The 18,682-nt window shown below is 36.8% G+C and overlaps 1 protein-coding gene across 2 annotated transcripts in view; it reads left to right on the forward strand.

The window, feature by feature from the left end:
- The window catches only part of crmp1 (collapsin response mediator protein 1), a 29,385-nt gene extending 10,986 nt beyond the window's left edge, over positions 1-18,399 (forward strand). Inside the window, exons 1-14 of one of the 2 annotated variants that reach the window (XM_038271022.1) lie at positions 4,989-5,231; positions 6,177-6,265; positions 7,220-7,404; positions 7,488-7,652; positions 9,428-9,489; positions 9,634-9,714; positions 11,010-11,078; positions 11,161-11,281; positions 12,342-12,498; positions 15,472-15,613; positions 15,712-15,882; positions 16,485-16,664; positions 17,202-17,367; positions 18,289-18,399. In XM_038271022.1, the coding sequence (XP_038126950.1) occupies positions 5,184-5,231; positions 6,177-6,265; positions 7,220-7,404; positions 7,488-7,652; positions 9,428-9,489; positions 9,634-9,714; positions 11,010-11,078; positions 11,161-11,281; positions 12,342-12,498; positions 15,472-15,613; positions 15,712-15,882; positions 16,485-16,664; positions 17,202-17,367; positions 18,289-18,380 (1,728 nt within the window). In that variant the 5' untranslated portion in view covers positions 4,989-5,183 and the 3' untranslated portion in view covers positions 18,381-18,399. Of the gene's footprint in view, positions 1-4,988; positions 5,232-6,176; positions 6,266-7,219; positions 7,405-7,487; positions 7,653-9,427; positions 9,490-9,633; positions 9,715-11,009; positions 11,079-11,160; positions 11,282-12,341; positions 12,499-15,471; positions 15,614-15,711; positions 15,883-16,484; positions 16,665-17,201; positions 17,368-18,288 lie in introns of those variants that run through there. The other variant, XM_038271021.1, reaches the window with a different exon arrangement.
- The last annotated feature ends 283 nt before the right edge of the window (positions 18,400-18,682 follow it).

The raw sequence follows: 18,682 nt of genomic DNA on the forward strand, positions 1-18,682 counted from the left end.
ATATTTTGGTAGTGTTTTGCAATGTTTATTTCAAAGAAAATTTTGGCGAGGTTCAAAAAATGCAAAATATTTTGTCCCTAATATTTCAGGCAGGGTCAAAGCTACAATGGTGCTGACACCAGAAAACCATTCTATGACATCTTACCTTTACAGAGGTACTAAAAGTTTCTTCTTAAATCTAATAGCTGTGAGGCTATAAGTGATTTACTTTTGTGTGTTTTTGTCAGGCGGAAATTTATTTATTCCCCCCGAGGGTGTAAGAAGTTAAGTAAACTTAGAACAACTTCTCAGTGACAACATCAGTTTATTTTTTAGAGAAGCAAGTATTTACAATAAACTATTAAAAACATTTTTAACTACATTAGATTTTAAAATTAACTACTACTATTTACGGAAGATATACAATAATTATTACTTGAGAACATATATATATACACAATTGTCACTGAGCAGGAGTCCCTGGTGGTGCTGCTGGACTGGATGGGATGGGATGCCACACAGATGAGCTTGGAGTCTTCTGACTGCGAGTGGGAAATCATCTGGGGGGTCACGGGCTCCCAGGCAGATGTTGTGCAGGACAGCACATGCCATTATGACCTGTAGAAAAAAGGAGACAAAAATTTTTATTTTTATTCAGTCATCTATCTTTTTTCATTATCTTTGCTACATGAATTATTAGAAATTTTATTTTACCTAATCTAGATCCACTATTTAACTTTTTTTTTTCTTTCGTTTTTAGATTTAGAATTTTTTTTCTGTTTTCTGTTTTTGTTATATAATTGCAAATAAAATCAGGCAGTAAGGGGATAATTTAGACAAATAATTATTTATTTCTCAATCTAACACCGTTTGGGTTCTCAACACAACATTAGTAATGGTGAAAGTAGTGATTTAAGTCAGTTATTTACAGGGTTTGTACATATTTAACTATGCAATTCAAATTACTAAAGTTACAAACAAGCTTATATCAAGTCTTACAAATGAATCTAAAATTTGATAAACATATTCGTCAATCTGCTGACAAACGTTTGTTTAATAGCTGGTATATTCTGATCATTAGCAGGCCCCTGTGGGGGAAAATAATAACATGTAAATGTTACCTCTCCACTATGGAAGCCCGTTTCCGCCACTCTGTAAAAAAAAAAAAAAAAAAAAAAAAACTATCTCAATATAATGAGATACTATCTCATTATAATGAGATAGTAACTCAATATAATGAGATAGTAACTCAATATAATGAGATAGTAACTCAATATAATGAGATACTATCTCATTATAATGAGATAGTATCTCAATATAATGAGATACTATCTCATTATAATGAGATAGTAACTCAATATAATGAGATAGTAACTCAATATAATGAGATAGTAACTCAATATAATGAGATACTATCTCATTATAATGAGATAGTATCTCAATATAATGAGATACTATCTCATTATAATGAGATACTATCTCATTATAATGAGATAGTTTTTTTTTTTTTTTTACCAATTTTTTAAGTTAAAATTTAGTATTTTTGGTCAATAGCTCCCAGGTCATGTGACCTATTGATGCAAAATCAGTGTGAAATTGTTTTACTAGTCTCTGTAGATGGGGCACACTCATTTGTTTTTCATTTTAACTCTTTTTTTATTTTTTAGCAATTTTTTAAGTTAAAATTGAGTATTTTTGGTCAATAGCTCCCAGATCATGTGACCTATTGATGCAAAATCACTTGGAAATTGTTCTACTAGTCTCTGTAGATGGGGCACACTCATTTGATTTTCATTTTAATTCTTTTTTTTATTTTTTAGCAATTTTTTTAGTTAAAATTTAGTATTTTTGGTCAATAGCTCCCAGGTCATGTGACCTATTGACCCAAAATCAGTGTGAAATTGTTCTACTAGTCTCTGTAGATGGGGCACACTCATTTGTTTTTCATTTTAATTCTTTTTTTTTTATTTTTTTTTACCAATTTTTTAAGTTAAAATTGAGTATTTTTGGTCAATAGCTCCCAGGTCATGTGACCTATTGACCCAAAATCAGTGTGAAATTGTTCTACTAGTCTCTGTAGATGGGGCACACTCATTTGTTTTGCATTTTAACTCTTTTTTTATTTTTTACCACATATGGACACCCTTATGCTTGAACATGGTGTTCGTTATGGACAATCCATGACGAGCACAGAAGTCCAACAACAGAACACCACTCGAGTTCAGATCGGGGCGACCATTCCTCCCAACCATGCCCCTCCAGGTCTCACTGTCATTGCCCACGTGAGCGTTGAAGTCTCCCAGCAGAACAAGGGAGTCCCCAGGAGGAGCACCCTCCAGTTCTCCCTCTAAGGACTCCAAGAAGGGTGGGTAATCTGAACTGTTGTTTGGCCCGTTAGCACAGACAACAGTCAGAACCCGTCCCCCCACCCTTAGGCGGAGCCCTCTCGTTCACCGGGATTAACCCCAACGTACAGGCACCGAGATGGGGGGCAACAAGTATGCCCACTCCTGCCAAGCGCCTGTCACTGTGGGCAACTCCAGAGTGGAAGTATGTCCAGCCCCTCTATAGGAGACTGGTTCCAGAACCAGAACCATACGTCGAGGTGAGACAGACTATTTCTAGCCGGAACCTCTCAGCCTCACACACTAGCTCCGGTCCCTTCCCACCAGCGAGGTGACATTCCACATCCCAAGAGCCAGCTTCTGCAGCCAAAGATCGGACCACCAGGGTCCCCTCCCCCGGCCAACACACATTGCATACGACCCTTATGGCCCCTCTCACGGGTGGTGGGCCCATGTAAGGGGGGACCCAACAATTCACACTGATTTTGGGTCAATAGGTCACATGACCTGGGAGCTATTGACCAAAAATACTCAATTTTAACTTAAAAAATTGGTAAAAAAATAAAAAAAGAGTTAAAATGAAAGACAAATGAGTGTGCCCCATCTACAGAGACTAGTAGAAAAATTTTACACTGATTTTGGGTCAATAGGTCACATGACCTGGGAGCTATTGAAGAAAAATACTAAATTTTAACTTAAATAATTGCTAAAAAATAAAAAAAGAGTTAAAATGAAAAACAAATGTGTGCCCCATCTACAGAGACTAGTAAAACCATTTCACACTGATTTTGGGTCAATAGGTCACATGACCTGGGAGCTATTGACGAAAAATACTCAATTTTAACTAAAAAAATTGGTAAAAAAAATAAAAAAGAGTTAAAATGAAACATAAATGAGTGTGTCCCATCTACAGAGACTAGTAGAACCATTTCACACTGATTTTGGGTCAATAGGTCACATGACCTGGGAGCTATTGACGAAAAATACTCAATTTTAACTAAAAAAATTGGTAAAAAAAATAAAAAAGAGTTAAAATGCAAAACAAATGAGTGTGTCCCATCTACAGAGACTAGTAGAACAATTTCACACTGATTTTGCATCAATAGGTCACATGACCTGGGAGCTATTGACCAAAAATACTCAATTTTAACTTAAAAATTGGTAAAAAATAAAAAAAAACTATCTCAATATAATGAGATAGTAACTCAATATAATGAGATAGTATCTCATTATAATGAGATAGTAACTCAATATAATGAGATAGTAACTCAATATAATGAGATACTATCTCATTATATTGAGTTACTATCTCATTATAATGAGATACTATCTCATTATATTGAGTTACTATCTCATTATATTGAGATAGTTTTTTTTTTTTTTTTTTACAGAGTGGCGGAAACGGGCTTCCATACTCCACTGCACTCTCCCAGCCTGAGAAAAATCCGTCAACGGTTTTGCTGCCGCCGAAGCCGTCAAAGCCGACTCTCCTCCTCCAATAATAAGTAAATAAAAAATAAAATAAAATAAAAATTTCCATATCCCAGCCATCGGAGCCTTCGGAGCATCCTCCTGGGTCCTCCTAAGGCTGGGTAGGCTGGGTCCTTCGAAGAACACAGCCTGCAAATTGAGACGCAGCTATTGTGGACCACTGAATAGCACAATCAATTAGCTAGCAAGCCCAACACCTGTCCGCCAAAACGCTACGCAAATCTCTGACGTTTTTGATTTATGGCAAGATATCACTGATGTCATTTTGACTAGTCAGAATGTCAATTTAAGATATCTTTAATGGAAAAGCTGAATAATTCAAGATATCTTTAATTCATTTAGAGATATCTTAAAAGGAATTTCGAATAGTCGAAATTACAATTCAAGATATCTTTAAATTTGTTTAGTCTAGTCATTATTTGCTTTTAAGATATCTATAATTGAGTTTTCACTAGTCAAAACTGCATATCTCCTATCCTAAAATACATTTAAGATATCTTGAAATATGGTGGCATTTGAGATATCTTTAATTAGAATTATGACTAGTCAAAACTAAAATCGAGATATCTTCAATTTCCTTTATGACTAGTCGTAATTTAATTGTAGATATCTGAAATGTGTATTTCAGATAGTCAGTAATTAATTCTAGATATCTTAAATTGACGTCTCCATACAAGTTAATGGTAAATCTGACGTCATTTCGACTAGTCAGAATGTAATTAGAGATATCCCGAATAGGAATTTTGACTAGTCAAAATATATTTAGAGATATCTTAAATTACTAAAACGTCTAGTCATAAAACAATTTGAGATATCTTGAATGTAAAGGTGGAACAGCCGAATTTATGTTAAAACGGCTTGCCATAGGAGGACATCATTATCATATTAGGAAAACGCGCGTTAAATACGCGCGTTCTGACCGACACAACGCGCGTATTTAACGCGCGTTCTGACCGACACAACGCGCGTATTTAACGCGCGTCTTGTGGTACTATCATGACGCGCGTAAAAGGCGGCGCTTGTTGGTAAAAGACGGCGTAAAAAGCGGCGTAATCTCGGGAGAACGCGCGTTTTTTGCGGGTTAACTTCAATCTTAACGCGACAATTCAATGCGAAATATGACCTTCTTGGCTTGCCATACAGCTCCGTTTCCCGCACGCGCAAAGCTACACTCGATCTCGTCACTCACGTGCGCCAGGCACGGCGGAGGCTTGATCGCCCTCCGTCTCCGCTGCATTCGTGACAATAAAGCCTAAACAGAGTTATAGTGAGAGAAAAAAGAAAGGAGGTAAATACATCTAGCGAATCGCAGGGCTGCTGGACTCATTCCGATCAGTCTGAGGGGGGGGCAGAGGAGACGAAGGGAGCATGTCTGAGAGCAGCTATCAGGGGAATAACTGCATCCCCCATCAGACGGTAAGAGACCTGCAAATCCCCGCTGCAAGGCAGAAATGGGATTAAACTCTTAGTCAATGGCAAAGGACACCAGGCCCCTTTGTAGGCTATATCTTGCTTCTTTGCAAATCCGAGATAGCTGACAATTCCCCCCCATCAAATAAAGTAAACTTCGTATTCTCTCTCTGGACAGTGTTGTATAATCCTGTCGCCTGTCACTGTGGGATTAAAGCAATTGACGTGACGGTTGGACCGGGAGCTGAATTGCTTAGATAAGCAAAGCAGCATCGGTTACTATTTATGTATAAAAAAAACCCAATCTGAATGAGTTTGGGAATATAAAGCACACATAGTTCCTTTTATAACCTAAACCAAAGCGCTGATATTAAAGGAGCCTGTCATCCTCTTGAACAACGGGTAATCACTGGTTACCATGGAAACCCAGCATTTTCTCTTTTGCTGTTGCCAGGCACTCTCCATGGTGCTACAGGGTGGGGACCCTTGTTCAGTGGGAAAATATATTTTCCATATTTTGAATGCAAATTCAAGCTTTGATAGTTGATCACTTTGATAGTTTGAAAGTCCTTTCTCAAAGAGTTGGCGTACCAGAATGTTGTTAAAGTTTGCTGGTTTCAGAACTTGAGGAATGCACGGTCATAGATTTAAAAAAGTACCAGTTTTGATACAAAAGCAAAGAGAAAATATTGTGTAATTTTTGTTAAATATGAATACTTTGTTTAGTTTGAAGCATCTAATGAAGATTTCAAATATACTCTTAACTTGGGTCTATAACTGCCATTCATGCACAGTCCTCACTTAGGGATTTATTAACCTTTAGTATTTCTCTGGAGGAAATTAAAAAATATGGATATATTTTAAAATATGCATAACATAACCAATTATCTAATGCAGAACATCCGAACCTTTCCTCTCTCCCACCATCCTTTCTCTCTGATCTCCCTGCAGGGTGAAAATTTGCTGATCAAAGGGGGTAGAGTTGTAAATGATGATCAGTCTTTCTACGCAGACGTCTACATTGAGGACGGGCTCATTAAGTATGTACAAAAAGTTATTGTCACTATTACAGTCATTAATGCTAGTTTTATGTGCAGCCGGTGTGTCATATCTCAGTCCTATTTTTACATTCACCATGTTTACATTTGATCAATGTTGCACTTTAAGAAATGGAAATGTCTTGAGAGCTGTACAAAACAAAATGTTGTTTTGCATACACCGAATGTGTATAAAATGACAATAAAGTCTAATAGAGTGCCTTGCAAAGATATTCATGCCTGTTTACACTCACAAGCTTCAATTTCATCTCCCTATCAAATGAGATCAGACTGCAAAAACCATCAAGAATTAAGTAAAAAAAAAAAAATTGAGTGTATTTACCCTTAATTTTAGTAGATTAATAAGATGATTTGCCAATGGAATGTGCATTTTTACTCCTAAAACAAGATAATTAGATAATATGAACTTAAAATAAGACACAGCAGTTTTTTTTTCTTATTTTAAATGTAAATTGTCTTGTTCCATTTGCAAAGTATCTGAATTCAATTCAATTCAATTCAAGAAAAACTTAATTTTTTTTACTTAATTTAAGCAAAAATCACTCATTTAGATTTCCATTTTTTGCAATGGCCTGTGCCTACTGAAGAGCATTTAACTTTACTGGATACAGCTTGAGTAAAACTACTTTTTTTCCTTTTTAGCATAAAGCTCAGATTAGCACTAGATTACCACAGTATAATGCTACCACCACTATATTTTGCTGTATGAATTGAATGCTGAGAGATATATGCAGCATTATTCTTCCACCACACATAGCATTTAGCTACTAGGCAAAAAAAGTATTTTATATTGTCCTATCTAAGCCCAAATATTAATGAAATGTTTTTTTACTTGCAAGATGCTGCATGTTTATTAAAAACTTAATCACATGCTTCCTTCATGTGACTGCTTTTCTCTTTCTGTTCCCTCACCCTCTTGTATTTCCTCCTCTGCAGGCAGGTGGGGGAGAACCTGGCCGTTCCAGGGGGCGTCAGAGTCATCGAGGCTAAAGGCCGCATGATAATACCAGGGGGTATAGACGTCAACACGTGTCTGATGAAGCCTTACCTCAGCACACAGCCTGTTGATGATTTCTTCCAGGGCACTAAGGCTGCACTTGCTGGCGGCACCACCATGATCAGTAAGCTTGGACATTTTCAGGTCAGAATGTAAAAAAACAAATTAATTCCTTTCATAACGATTAACTTTGCTTTCCGTTTTCAGTTGATCATGTGACCCCTCAGCCTGGTGAAAGTTTGCTGGAGGCTTTTGAGCGCTGGCAGGAGGTTGCAGATAAAAAGGCATGCTGTGACTACTCTCTGCATGTTGACATCCCACAGTGGAACGAGAATGTAAAGGATGAGCTGGAACTGCTGGTGCAGGACAAAGGTGACACAACTGTGATTTATTTCTGCCATTCTTTACACATTACTCCTTTTGGCTGGCAACTATCAGGAACAGATTTGTAGGAATGATTCCAAAGTAGATATCCGAAGGCTTTATTATGTTACCAGTCTATGCAACTTTGTTATACACAAAAACACACAAAAATACACAAATTGTATTTACACAGAGAGGTGAACCCAACATGTATAATACAAACTTGCTACTTTGATAAAAAAAAAAACAACAACAAGATAACTGCTAACATTATTCAATATGTTGATTATTGTAATAATAAAATCATGTAGGGCTGCTCAGTGGCGCAGTAGCTTGCAGCAAGAAGGTTCTGGGTTTGATTCCTGGCCTGGGGTCTTTCTGAATGGAGTTTGCATGTTCTCCCTGAGCATGCTTGGGTTCTCTCCGGGTACTCCCACAGTCCAAAAATATGACTGTTAGCCTCTTACACCCTAAGGGGGTATAAATAAATTTCTGCCTGACAAAAACACACAAAAGTAAATAACTTATAGCCTCAAAGCTATTAGATTTAAGAAGAAACTTTTGGTACGTCTGTAAAGGTAAGATGTCATAGAATGGTTTTCTGGTGGCAGCACCATTGTAGCTTTGACCCTGCCTGAAATATTAGGGACAAAATACAAAATATTTTGCATTTTTTGAACCTCGCCAAAAATTCTTTTGAAATAAACATTGCAAAACACTACCAAAATATTATTTATAGCACAAAAAAGTAGTACAGACTTTCAAATCTAAATGTTGTGTAAAAATATACCAAATTTGGACTCAATCAGATGAATCATATTTATTTTAGAATGGTATTAGTGAGAAATTTCTTAGGCGGAGAGGCCATTTTGGCACATTTATCCATAAATGTCACCAAACTGTGCCAAATCTGTTTTTTACATCAATACTGGGGGTTTGGTAAAATTACGAGGTCATGTAGCAGCTGGACCCGCCGGTGGGTCCGTAGGGTTCAAGCGGTTAGGTTAATCGGCTTCTCTACAGTCCCTTAATGTGAGTGTGTGTGTGAATGGTTGTCTGTCATGTTTGTCTCTGTGTTGCCCTGCGATGGACTGATGACCTGTCAAGGGTGTACCCCGCGTCTCGCCCATTAACTGCAGGAGATAGGCACCAGCATCCCTCGCGATCCCACTCGGGATAAGCGTGCTAGAAAATAGATGGATGTATTATTATATAAATCATGTATTATTCTTTATATTTTTATGTTAATGCTCATACGTCTTGTGCAGAAGCTACATTAGACCACAACATGATACTTCTTTGGCCAACTTTTCCTTTTTAGAAGTCCTAAGTCTATCTAAAGCTGATGCATTAAGCTTAGTTAGAGTAGCCGTTATCTGGCATCACCATCTTAGCTGTCTGCAATCAATTTATTTAAAAATCTTAAGTATTACATTACTGTTAAAGGTATTACTTTTATCACTGTGTTGTGTGATGTTATTTAAATTCCCAGCAAATATGACTGTTCATGTTTTTCTGTGAATGAAAATTGTCTTTTTTCAGTGGTAGTAGCATTATCAGCTGACAGGCAGTAAGCAGCCACAGATCTTCAGTTGTTCAATTGAGTCATCCAGTCAGATTGGTTAAATGTTTTTCTTTTAAAGAAAAGCCTCCAGAGTGCTCTGATTCATGTTCAGAGTGTTCAGAGAACCACTCATACCTAGATCTCACTCTCGATTTGAAATACAGCCTTGATTATTACTGTCATTATCATCTGCTCACTTTGAAACCTTCCTTGTTGTCAGGCATCAATTCCTTTCAGCTGTACATGGCTTACAAAGATGTGTACCAGATGACAGACACTCAGGTAAGGTTCCTAATTAGTGATATAACCCAAACAAATTCTGCACAAGCTCAGTATTATATACTGTATTTTAACTAAGTACATTTCTGAATTTATAACTTTTTAAAATGTACATTTATTATTCTTATTATCCTCTCAAATCTGCAGTTGTATGAGGCTTTCTCCTTCCTGAAGCAGTTGGGTGCGGTGGTGATGGTTCATGCTGAGAATGGAGACCTGATTGTGCAGGTAACTGCTGCAGTTAATGATAATTCCTCCTTCTGGTTGAAAAAGGCCCAACATTGGCTCTTCTCTCTCAGGAAGTGAATGATCTGGACTCAGCACCTTGCAAACTTTGATAGAGAATCTGAAAACATGTTGTGTCTCAGGATGAGAGTGTGGTACAAAGCTGCATGGCACAGGAGAGACAAAAATGTACTATGAGTGGTGAAGAAAGCAAATGCATTGTGGGATGCTGTCTACAGCATCTGGCTCAGTTCCCCCCAATTAGCAGAAGTAATTTAGACGTTGGTTTTCAAGCTAAATCTGGTCGGTCCATCTTATTCTTTATTTATTCCGGAAATAGTTACTGAAACCTGGGCTGTGTTTGGTCAATCTGATTTGTCCCACTTTAGTTCAATAACAGATGTTTAAAACTGGGTTTTCAACAATCTGAAAATTACGGTTTCTCAACTTTCACTTTTTAACTAAATATATAATTTGGATGTTAATCATGTCGTCTTTTCATATCTTTTCAACTAATCTTTGTTGGGTGGGGTAAATGTGACACGAGTCCAGAGAAGTTCAAATGCTTTGCCACAGATCGCATCCACCTAGGCTACAATTTGTTTTGTCCTACATTTATCAGGAAAATAATTCCGGAAATTTACAACATAACAAATTAAGTTAATAATAATTTCCTGCTATTTCCCATGTAAACATTTTGATACCTTAAGGATTTTCTACTTACAGTCATTGATCCAGTTTTAACATCTGTTTTTTTTTTTATCTATTTGCTGTCTGTGTTTTATTCATGTGCATTCAAGCCAAGTGTCCAGTTAAAATTGTATGGCGTCCATCATGACTATAATGATTCTTGATTCAGTTTCCAGGCTCCAGTCTGAGGAATGTGCATGTTATGTAACTCACTATCTTTCAAAAGGGGTAGTTAGAGGATAACTGCTGCTGCTGTCATCCCTGACGTTTAATATCCTAATGGTGTTGATGTAATGGTGATTAAGATAGTATGTTGATTGAGCAAGTTAAAAAAGGATAAAGCAGCATTTTAAGATAAAAATGTAATATTTAACAATACACGAACAATTCTGAATATTATTTCCATATTTGTTTATACAATCACCCTGTAGAGATGCTATAATAACATCTGCTATTTGGAGCAATAATAAAACGCATTCATTTGAAGTCAATGTCTTAGGCAATAAAATCAAAAACATCACTAGAACTTCAAAAAGAACTTGTAATTCATAATTTAATGCTAACGGTTACTAGAACGTATGAAAATAATTCAGAATTTTGTGTTTAAGGAACAAAGAAAAATCCTTGGAATGGGAATTACTGGCCCTGAAGGCCATCCTCTGAGTCGACCCGAAGAGGTAATTATTCTCTGGTATTAAACCCTCACTGCTCAATGCACAATCACTGAAAAACACTGAAACACTTTCTTGTTTTATACAGCTAGAAGCTGAAGCAGTTTTCCGTGCCATCACTCTTGGAAACCGTATCAACTGTCCTGTCTACATCACCAAAGTGATGAGCAAGAGTGCAGCTGACACCATCACTCAGGCCCGGAGGAAAGGTACATCTGATCTTTTCCAGTTTATTCTTATTTTTAGGGTCTTAAAATGTATTACAAGCATGCGTACCCAGTACACTTTAACACATCTATCTCTACATTATAAACATAAACTCAGAATTTTATCAGGTAGACTAACACATAGTTGGGGCAGAGCTTATAAAGTGGATAGATTTTCATTTTATTTATTTTTTTATTTTTCAAATAAATAAATAATAACCCAAGTTAACCATTTCAGCCCCCAACAATCCAGTGCCACTAAGGAATTACTTAAAATGTCAGTAGAATCCACCTGTGTGTATCTAATCTCTGTATACATCCAACTTGTGTATGGAGAGTGAACAAGCAGCATCTGTGGAGATGTTAAAAGTATTGCTGTCTTAGACGGTACTATCCCAATCATTAAACCTCCCATAGGGCACTATTCAAAATTCAAGAAAATTACGACCCTGCTGCTGCAAATCTATAAAGATTTTGTTATCTAAACTGACAAGCTGAGCAAGGAGAGCATACATCAGAGAGCTAACCAAATGGGAAATTGTAGTTCTGGAAGAATTGAAGAGATCTGTAGCTCAGTAGGTAGAATAGTTTGACAGGACGGTGATTGGTTGTGCATTCCACAATTTAATTATTTTTCAACATTGATGGGGAGTAAAATAAGGCCATTGTTAAGATAATGCCATAATAGTCTTTGTTGAGAGCAACTGTACAAAGTAAGGTTCTTTGGCCACGGGGAAACAAAACAGAAATCGTCTTTCCTATACTGAAATTGGGTCGGCGGGGGGGGGGGGGCAGTTAAAAGACCAGAGCTACGTATCTGTATATATTTTGTGTATGATTTATGTTGTTAGTAAATGCATATGCTGTGTCTTTTTACATCCTTTTCACATATATACAATACTGTTGTGCTGTTCTATCTCATAAAATCCCATGATATACAATTGACATAATTTAGATGTGATTCAATAAGAAAACGTAAATCAATGTGAACATTTTAGGGAACCTGTAAAAATGAAAGCTTAAAATTTTTACCAAATGTTTCTGTCTCTATCATTCCTCCAAGGCTCTGTGGTTTTTGGGGAGCCGATTACAGCGAGCCTGGCAACCGATGGTTCTCATTATTGGAGTAAGAACTGGGCCAAGGCAGCTGCTTATGTGACCTCTCCTCCACTGAGTCCTGACCCCACCACTCCAGATCATCTGCACACACTTCTGGCCTGGTAAGATCCAAGCACTTCTTATCCCTTTTAATTAACACAGCTATCCTATTTATTTGATTCTGTTGAGGCAGGATGTTCAAACCCTTTAAGTTTTAATAGCACAAAATATACTATGGAAGTTTTTAATTTAGCTATTTTGCTGTAACCTTTGCATAATGTGAACTGAATATCATCTAGCTGACAGGAAAACTGGCATCTTTCAGATCCACTAATTATTCCATATTCTTACGAATGCGATAGCAAGCAAAATAAATGACTGTGAAAACTAATCAGATGGTGAAAACATATGCATGAGGTAGAAAGAGCAGGGAGAACAAGGCAACTAGAATAAAAGAATCATCTAATTTAGAAATAGGTTCAACTGAAGCAAACTATGGATCATGAGAGTTAAGATGTTAGAATCCCAAAATGGGGAAGAGAAAAGTCCATGAGACCAAACCCATTTCTACACTCTTCCCAGACATGAACACACCCACCAGCAACTTCCAACTACACACTTTTTGTCTGTCCCCAATACCATAAATAGCACAGGGCCTAGACACTCATCAACTGTTGCCTTGGATACCAAGTGCCTCCCATCTCCACTTCAGTCCTCCCATCTCCTTCATTCTACGCTGCTCCTCTGCACTTCCTGTGCATCTTCAGGCGCTTCTTTGCTGTCATTCACATGTGAAAAGAGTATATTCTTAGCTTCTTCCTCAAAGAGAGTATTTTCTGCCATTTGTCGGTGAGGATCATTATTGCTGTCCTGATATTAGTGTGATGAACAAACAATAATTACTGTAATTGAGGGTTATTATGCATCTCCTTCTACATGTTTTTCTAAACTGAGCACCAACACTCAATTGGCTTTATTGTGTTGTACAAAAGAAGGGTTTAAGTGAGTGTTTGCGGTACTTCTTATGTAATATATATATATATATATATATATATATATATATATATATATATATATATATATATATATATATATATATTACGCTGTTCTTTAACCAATGCTCTTGAGTTGAAGCTGCAGCTCCACTGCACCATCCAGACTTGTACAGCTGGCTGGTTTTATGTTAGAAAAACTCTTTTTGACAGGTACTTCAAACAGCGGCTCAATGAGGACACCTGGTGGTCAATTTACAACAAGCAACAATCCCTCAGTCCATCTCTGATGAATAAGCATGCCCTCAAGTGTATATTACCTTGCATATATGTACAGTTTCCCCACATTTTTTTCCACACAAGAGCACAAATTAGTGCAACATTGTAAATAGGAAAAGAAAAATGTTTTACAACATCTTTACAAATGGGAATCCCTGTGATCCATTTATTAATTTTTATCCCTCTTAACTCTGTCACCCCTTAACAAAATCCACTGAATCAATGGCCTAAACTTTTATCTCAGTATAAATCCAGCTTCAGTGGCTTGTTAAAGAAAGCTAGCATCACAAAGACTGTGAAACAGAGCAGCACAGACAGACCTTTGGTAAAAGGTTTAAGGCAGCATTATGGTATAAACAAATATCTCAAGCTTTGGAAATTCCACATAGGCCTCTTTAATTCCTCATCAAAAGGATTAGTATACAAAAATAGCAAAACTTTGTCTTTGACAAAACTGACAGAACAGCCAAGGAACCTGAGAACTCTTTTTTAATTAAAGACACAGCCAAGAGGCACAAAGTGACTGGTGGAGCTGCAGAGATCCACACCTTAGGTTGGGGAATCAGCACAGGACAAATATTAGTCATTCACTTCACCAATCTGGATTTTATAGAAGAGGAATAAAATCAAAGCTGTTTTTAAAAGGCAATCAGAAGAAGAGCTATTTAATTATAAACAGAATCCATATAGGTGAATGTGTTGTGTTCAAATTAAAACAAGTAGACCTTTGGCCCAATTCAAAGCTATTATTTTTGGAGGAAATCTAACACTGCACAATGAACATGCTGTCCCTTTAGGGATCGCAATTAAATGCATTTGCAACATAACTGCAGGTTTACAAACGTCAAATTTCAAATCAAAGATGCACTCAACATTCTTCACATTACATTTAACAGGATAAGACTCTAGATAGGTGGTGGCAATCTGCTGCCACATAGAGAGGAAGTTAATATTGTACCTAGAAGGCAGATCCAGGCATCTGAGTAACAGGAAGCATTTTTCCATTCAGGAACAACACCTCCAGCAGCAACTCTGGACAAGTTAGCTCATTTAGAAAATTAAAACTCAGAGTGAAACATCTGCATGTTTGTGATTTGTGCAAATGAAAATAAAAAATCAACCAAAACCTCAATTTTAGATAAAAAAAATAAAATAAATAAATAAATCACAATTGTTATTTTTGGCTAAATTGCTCAGCCCTACTATCCCTATGGTTAACTGTGGTACTGATAACATAATGCTTAATGTTTTTTTCTTTAACATAGACTGGAACCTTTTATGGGGTGAGAGGACGATGGATGGAGCTAAATAAAGGAAATCCTGGGAGTTAAAAGGGAAGTTGTTTGAGACTATATGAGAATATTGACCGGGACCTAAAGCTGGACAACAACAAACATGCAGACACAGCTACAATTAACATTAGATTAAAACAAACTGTGTTAGGATGGACCTGTTAAAATACAGACCTGAATCTTGTTACACATAATTGGCAAGACAAGAACACTGATGTTCCCAGACACTATCTATGTGATCTGATTGAGCTTGAGCAATTTTTGAACTTGTTTTCTTTATTGTTTATAAACCTTTTTTCTTTACCTAACTATGCACAACTTTGGTTTTGTCCATAACCAAATTCTGTTAAAAATATTAGAGCTTGTGGCTGTAATATATTAAAATAAGACAAGGTCTAAGCGGTATGAATACTTTTGCAAGGTGAACTACGTTTCTGTTTTGCAGAGTAATCTTATTCTTTGTTCTCAGAGACATTTTTTTACCAAAAAAAAAAAAAAAATCACTCTGTGTCCCTTCGATTCTCTGTTTCAGCGGGGACCTCCAGGTGGTGGGCAGCGCTCACTGTGCATACAGCACTTCACAAAAAGCTATCGGCAAAGACGACTTCACCCTGATCCCAGAGGGAACCAATGGAGTCGAGGAAAGAATGGGTTTTGTCTGGGACAAGGCTGTGGTGAGCAAAGACAGTCTCAATGTTTTTTCCGGTCCTTGTGGATCTCTGGCTTTTGTTTTTCGTATAACCATTTTAAATTCCCTTTCTTTCTCACTAAGGCCATGGGAAAGATGGACGAAAACCAGTTTGTTGCAGTCACTTCAACCAACGCTGCAAAAATCTTTAATCTGTACCCACGTAAGGGACGCATAGCCGCTGGTTCTGATGCTGATATTGTTATCTGGGACCCTGACAGTGTGAAAACAATCACTGCCAAACTGCAGCAGTCGGTAAGTAGCATAAGATTTATAAACTGTAAATAAAACAGCTGTTGCAAGCTCAACTAAAAAGTTACTGTATGGGTAGGGGTAAGTATTTATTATTTATAACAGGGTAGAGGAATTTTTTAACTATACATTTTGAGGTAATGTGATCGTTATTCTGATGGGAAAGCTGTTTTTTTCCTATCTAGAAACAGATATTCATGAGAGTATTTTATAAACACTTTAAGCAAACATTTCACTTTCACTGAAGAAAAGGACATTCTGTGAAAAATGCACTTTGGATAAGCTGCTAAAAAATACTTCACTATACCCCCCTTTAAACATGCAAATCTGCCTTAAGCATGCAAATCAACACAAAGCACATTTAAATGCATTCAGGCTATATGCTGGATCTAACCAAGACTCCCTGTCATGATGCCACCCTAGGGTTATAATCCCCTCTTCAACCCTCAAAATCTCTCCCCACCAAATTAATTTCATTGTCAATATTCCGTCATTGAGCCCTTCGATAAATTCCTTTCTTTATATCTAAATTATCAAATCCACTTTGTCCCTCTTATTGACTCCCTTTATCTTTTCTATTTTTTACCCCTATCTTTCCAACCAAGGCTGCAGAATACAACATCTTTGAGGGTCTGGAGTGCCGTGGTGGGCCGGCGCTGGTTTTGAGCCATGGCCGGATTGTTTACGAAGGCAGCAAACTGCAGGTTCAACCGGGCACTGGTCGGTTTTTACCACGCAAGCCATTCCCTGACCTTGCCTACCAGAGGGTCAATTGCAGAAATCAGGTAGAGTCCAAAAAATATTTCAACAGCAACATTAAGGATTTGGTGTTTTGAAAAAGGTGCATTGGAATTTGAAGGACTGCATGATATTGAACAAATTAGACAAAATTAAAAACTCATTAATAAAACATTGCTGGTTCTTTGTAAAAACATTTGTTGGATAGAGTTAAAGCCCTTAGGTTGTTGAGACAAAAAGATGCTGACCTTTAATGGTTGGAAAAAGATTTTAATAATAATAATTATTACATTTAATAATTAATAATTATTAATAATTCTTGTAAGCTTTTCACCTTTGTAATCTAGGAGACACTAACTTTATTATATTTTATGGAGATTTTAGGAAATAAACCAGCACAGAAGAGATATGCTTTTTTATGCAGCCCTTGAATCAAGTATATTTTTTTATTTCAGAAGATATTATGCCTTGATTTACTTAAAATGTCTTCAAATTAAAGCAGAAAGAAAATACACAGAAGTGCATATATGTGTGTGTTTTCAAAGAATGTTTTCTAACTTCATTTTGTAAATTTTCTTTAATAGGTTAAGAGCAAGCAGGGTGTCACTCGAGGGATATATGACGGCCCTGTGTACGATGTTGCTCCTACACCTAAATATATTACTCCTTCTCCGTCAGCCAAGACTTCCCCCACTTCTCACCAACCACCGCCGATACGCAACCTTCATCAGTCCAACTTCAGCCTTTCAGGTTCAGTAAACAGCTATTTTTGTATCCGAACACTTCAGAGGCACCATTTAAGTTATTTTGTTGTGAGGATTTTTTTTTTTATTATTATTATAATCAACAACACTAGTTCTATCAACTGCTGTAGCATGATGTCATGTTGTAGTGGGTTTAGAAAACCAGTTTAGAAAAATCCTCAAATCAGGAGCATTTGTGTTGGGTAATTTTAACAGTTTAACTTTTGTCTCTAAAAACTAAATACATTCAGTCATAAAATCCTGAGGTTCTTTGCATTAACGGCAGACCAAATATGGACCAGTGGGTTACAAATGATGAGTAAGATTAACACAACCAACAGGCTTAATCAGGCTAACTTAAACTAATAATGCTGGAGTTGTTTAGGTAAGAGGACAGGAACTAAGGTTAATATCTCCTGCAAAAATGTTATATTACATCTAAAATTATTTAACTAAGATCTAAAAATTATTTCAGTTTGTTTTACTTTATTTTCATTTTATGTAACAGGAAGTAACATTTCCTCACTATTGGAGAAAAACGTGGCATTTCCACAGAATGTATCATAAAGGATTACATTGCTTTGTCATGGAAATTCCAGTTTTGAGGGGTAATTGATAAGGTTGATTTCCTCACACGAAGCAGAAAGTTTTGAAGATTTCTTGCCATAGAGCAACAAGTTTTATCTCAAGCTGTTTTAAAAAGCCCTGAAATCAGACATCACAGGGGCTTTGTCTGACTTGCTGTTAGTCTTCTAGCTCTGTGAGCTTTCTTTAATTTTGATATATTCACTGTGATGACATATTTCATGTACAGGAAAATGAACTATGACTGATAATAACGGCACAGAAGCTCATGTCCAGGACCTTTCTTAACCCTTAAAGCTACTTATTCTTGCAATAATCCCAAAATGTGTCTGTTTTTCCTTAGGTGCTCAGATTGATGACAACATCCCTCGTAGGTCTGGCCACCGCATCGTAGCACCCCCAGGTGGCCGCTCAAACATCACCAGCCTTGGCTAAAGGCTTGGCTCTGCATTTGCATAAACCATGGCCGGATTGGGGTTTGGTCTTTTAGGTGTGCATGGGTGTAAAAGTATGACTGCCACGAAATAATATCTTTGTGTAAACTCCAAAATGTTTGTTTTTTCAGCTTTGCACTTATTTTAAGGACATCCATGCTACTAGTAAAACAATGTGATTCACAATCAGACAGCCTATTTAAAACTTAGCTAAACTTGTTCAGGACTAACCTAATCCTGTTGTTCTTCCTTTTAAATACAACTTTCCTTTTATTCTTCCTCACTGTCTATTTCTTAATAAAT

Source organism: Cyprinodon tularosa, unplaced genomic scaffold, assembly GCF_016077235.1.
Source record: "Cyprinodon tularosa strain WSP-4 unplaced genomic scaffold, ASM1607723v1 ctg788, whole genome shotgun sequence".
In the NCBI taxonomy this organism is placed as follows: domain Eukaryota; kingdom Metazoa; phylum Chordata; class Actinopteri; order Cyprinodontiformes; family Cyprinodontidae; genus Cyprinodon; species Cyprinodon tularosa.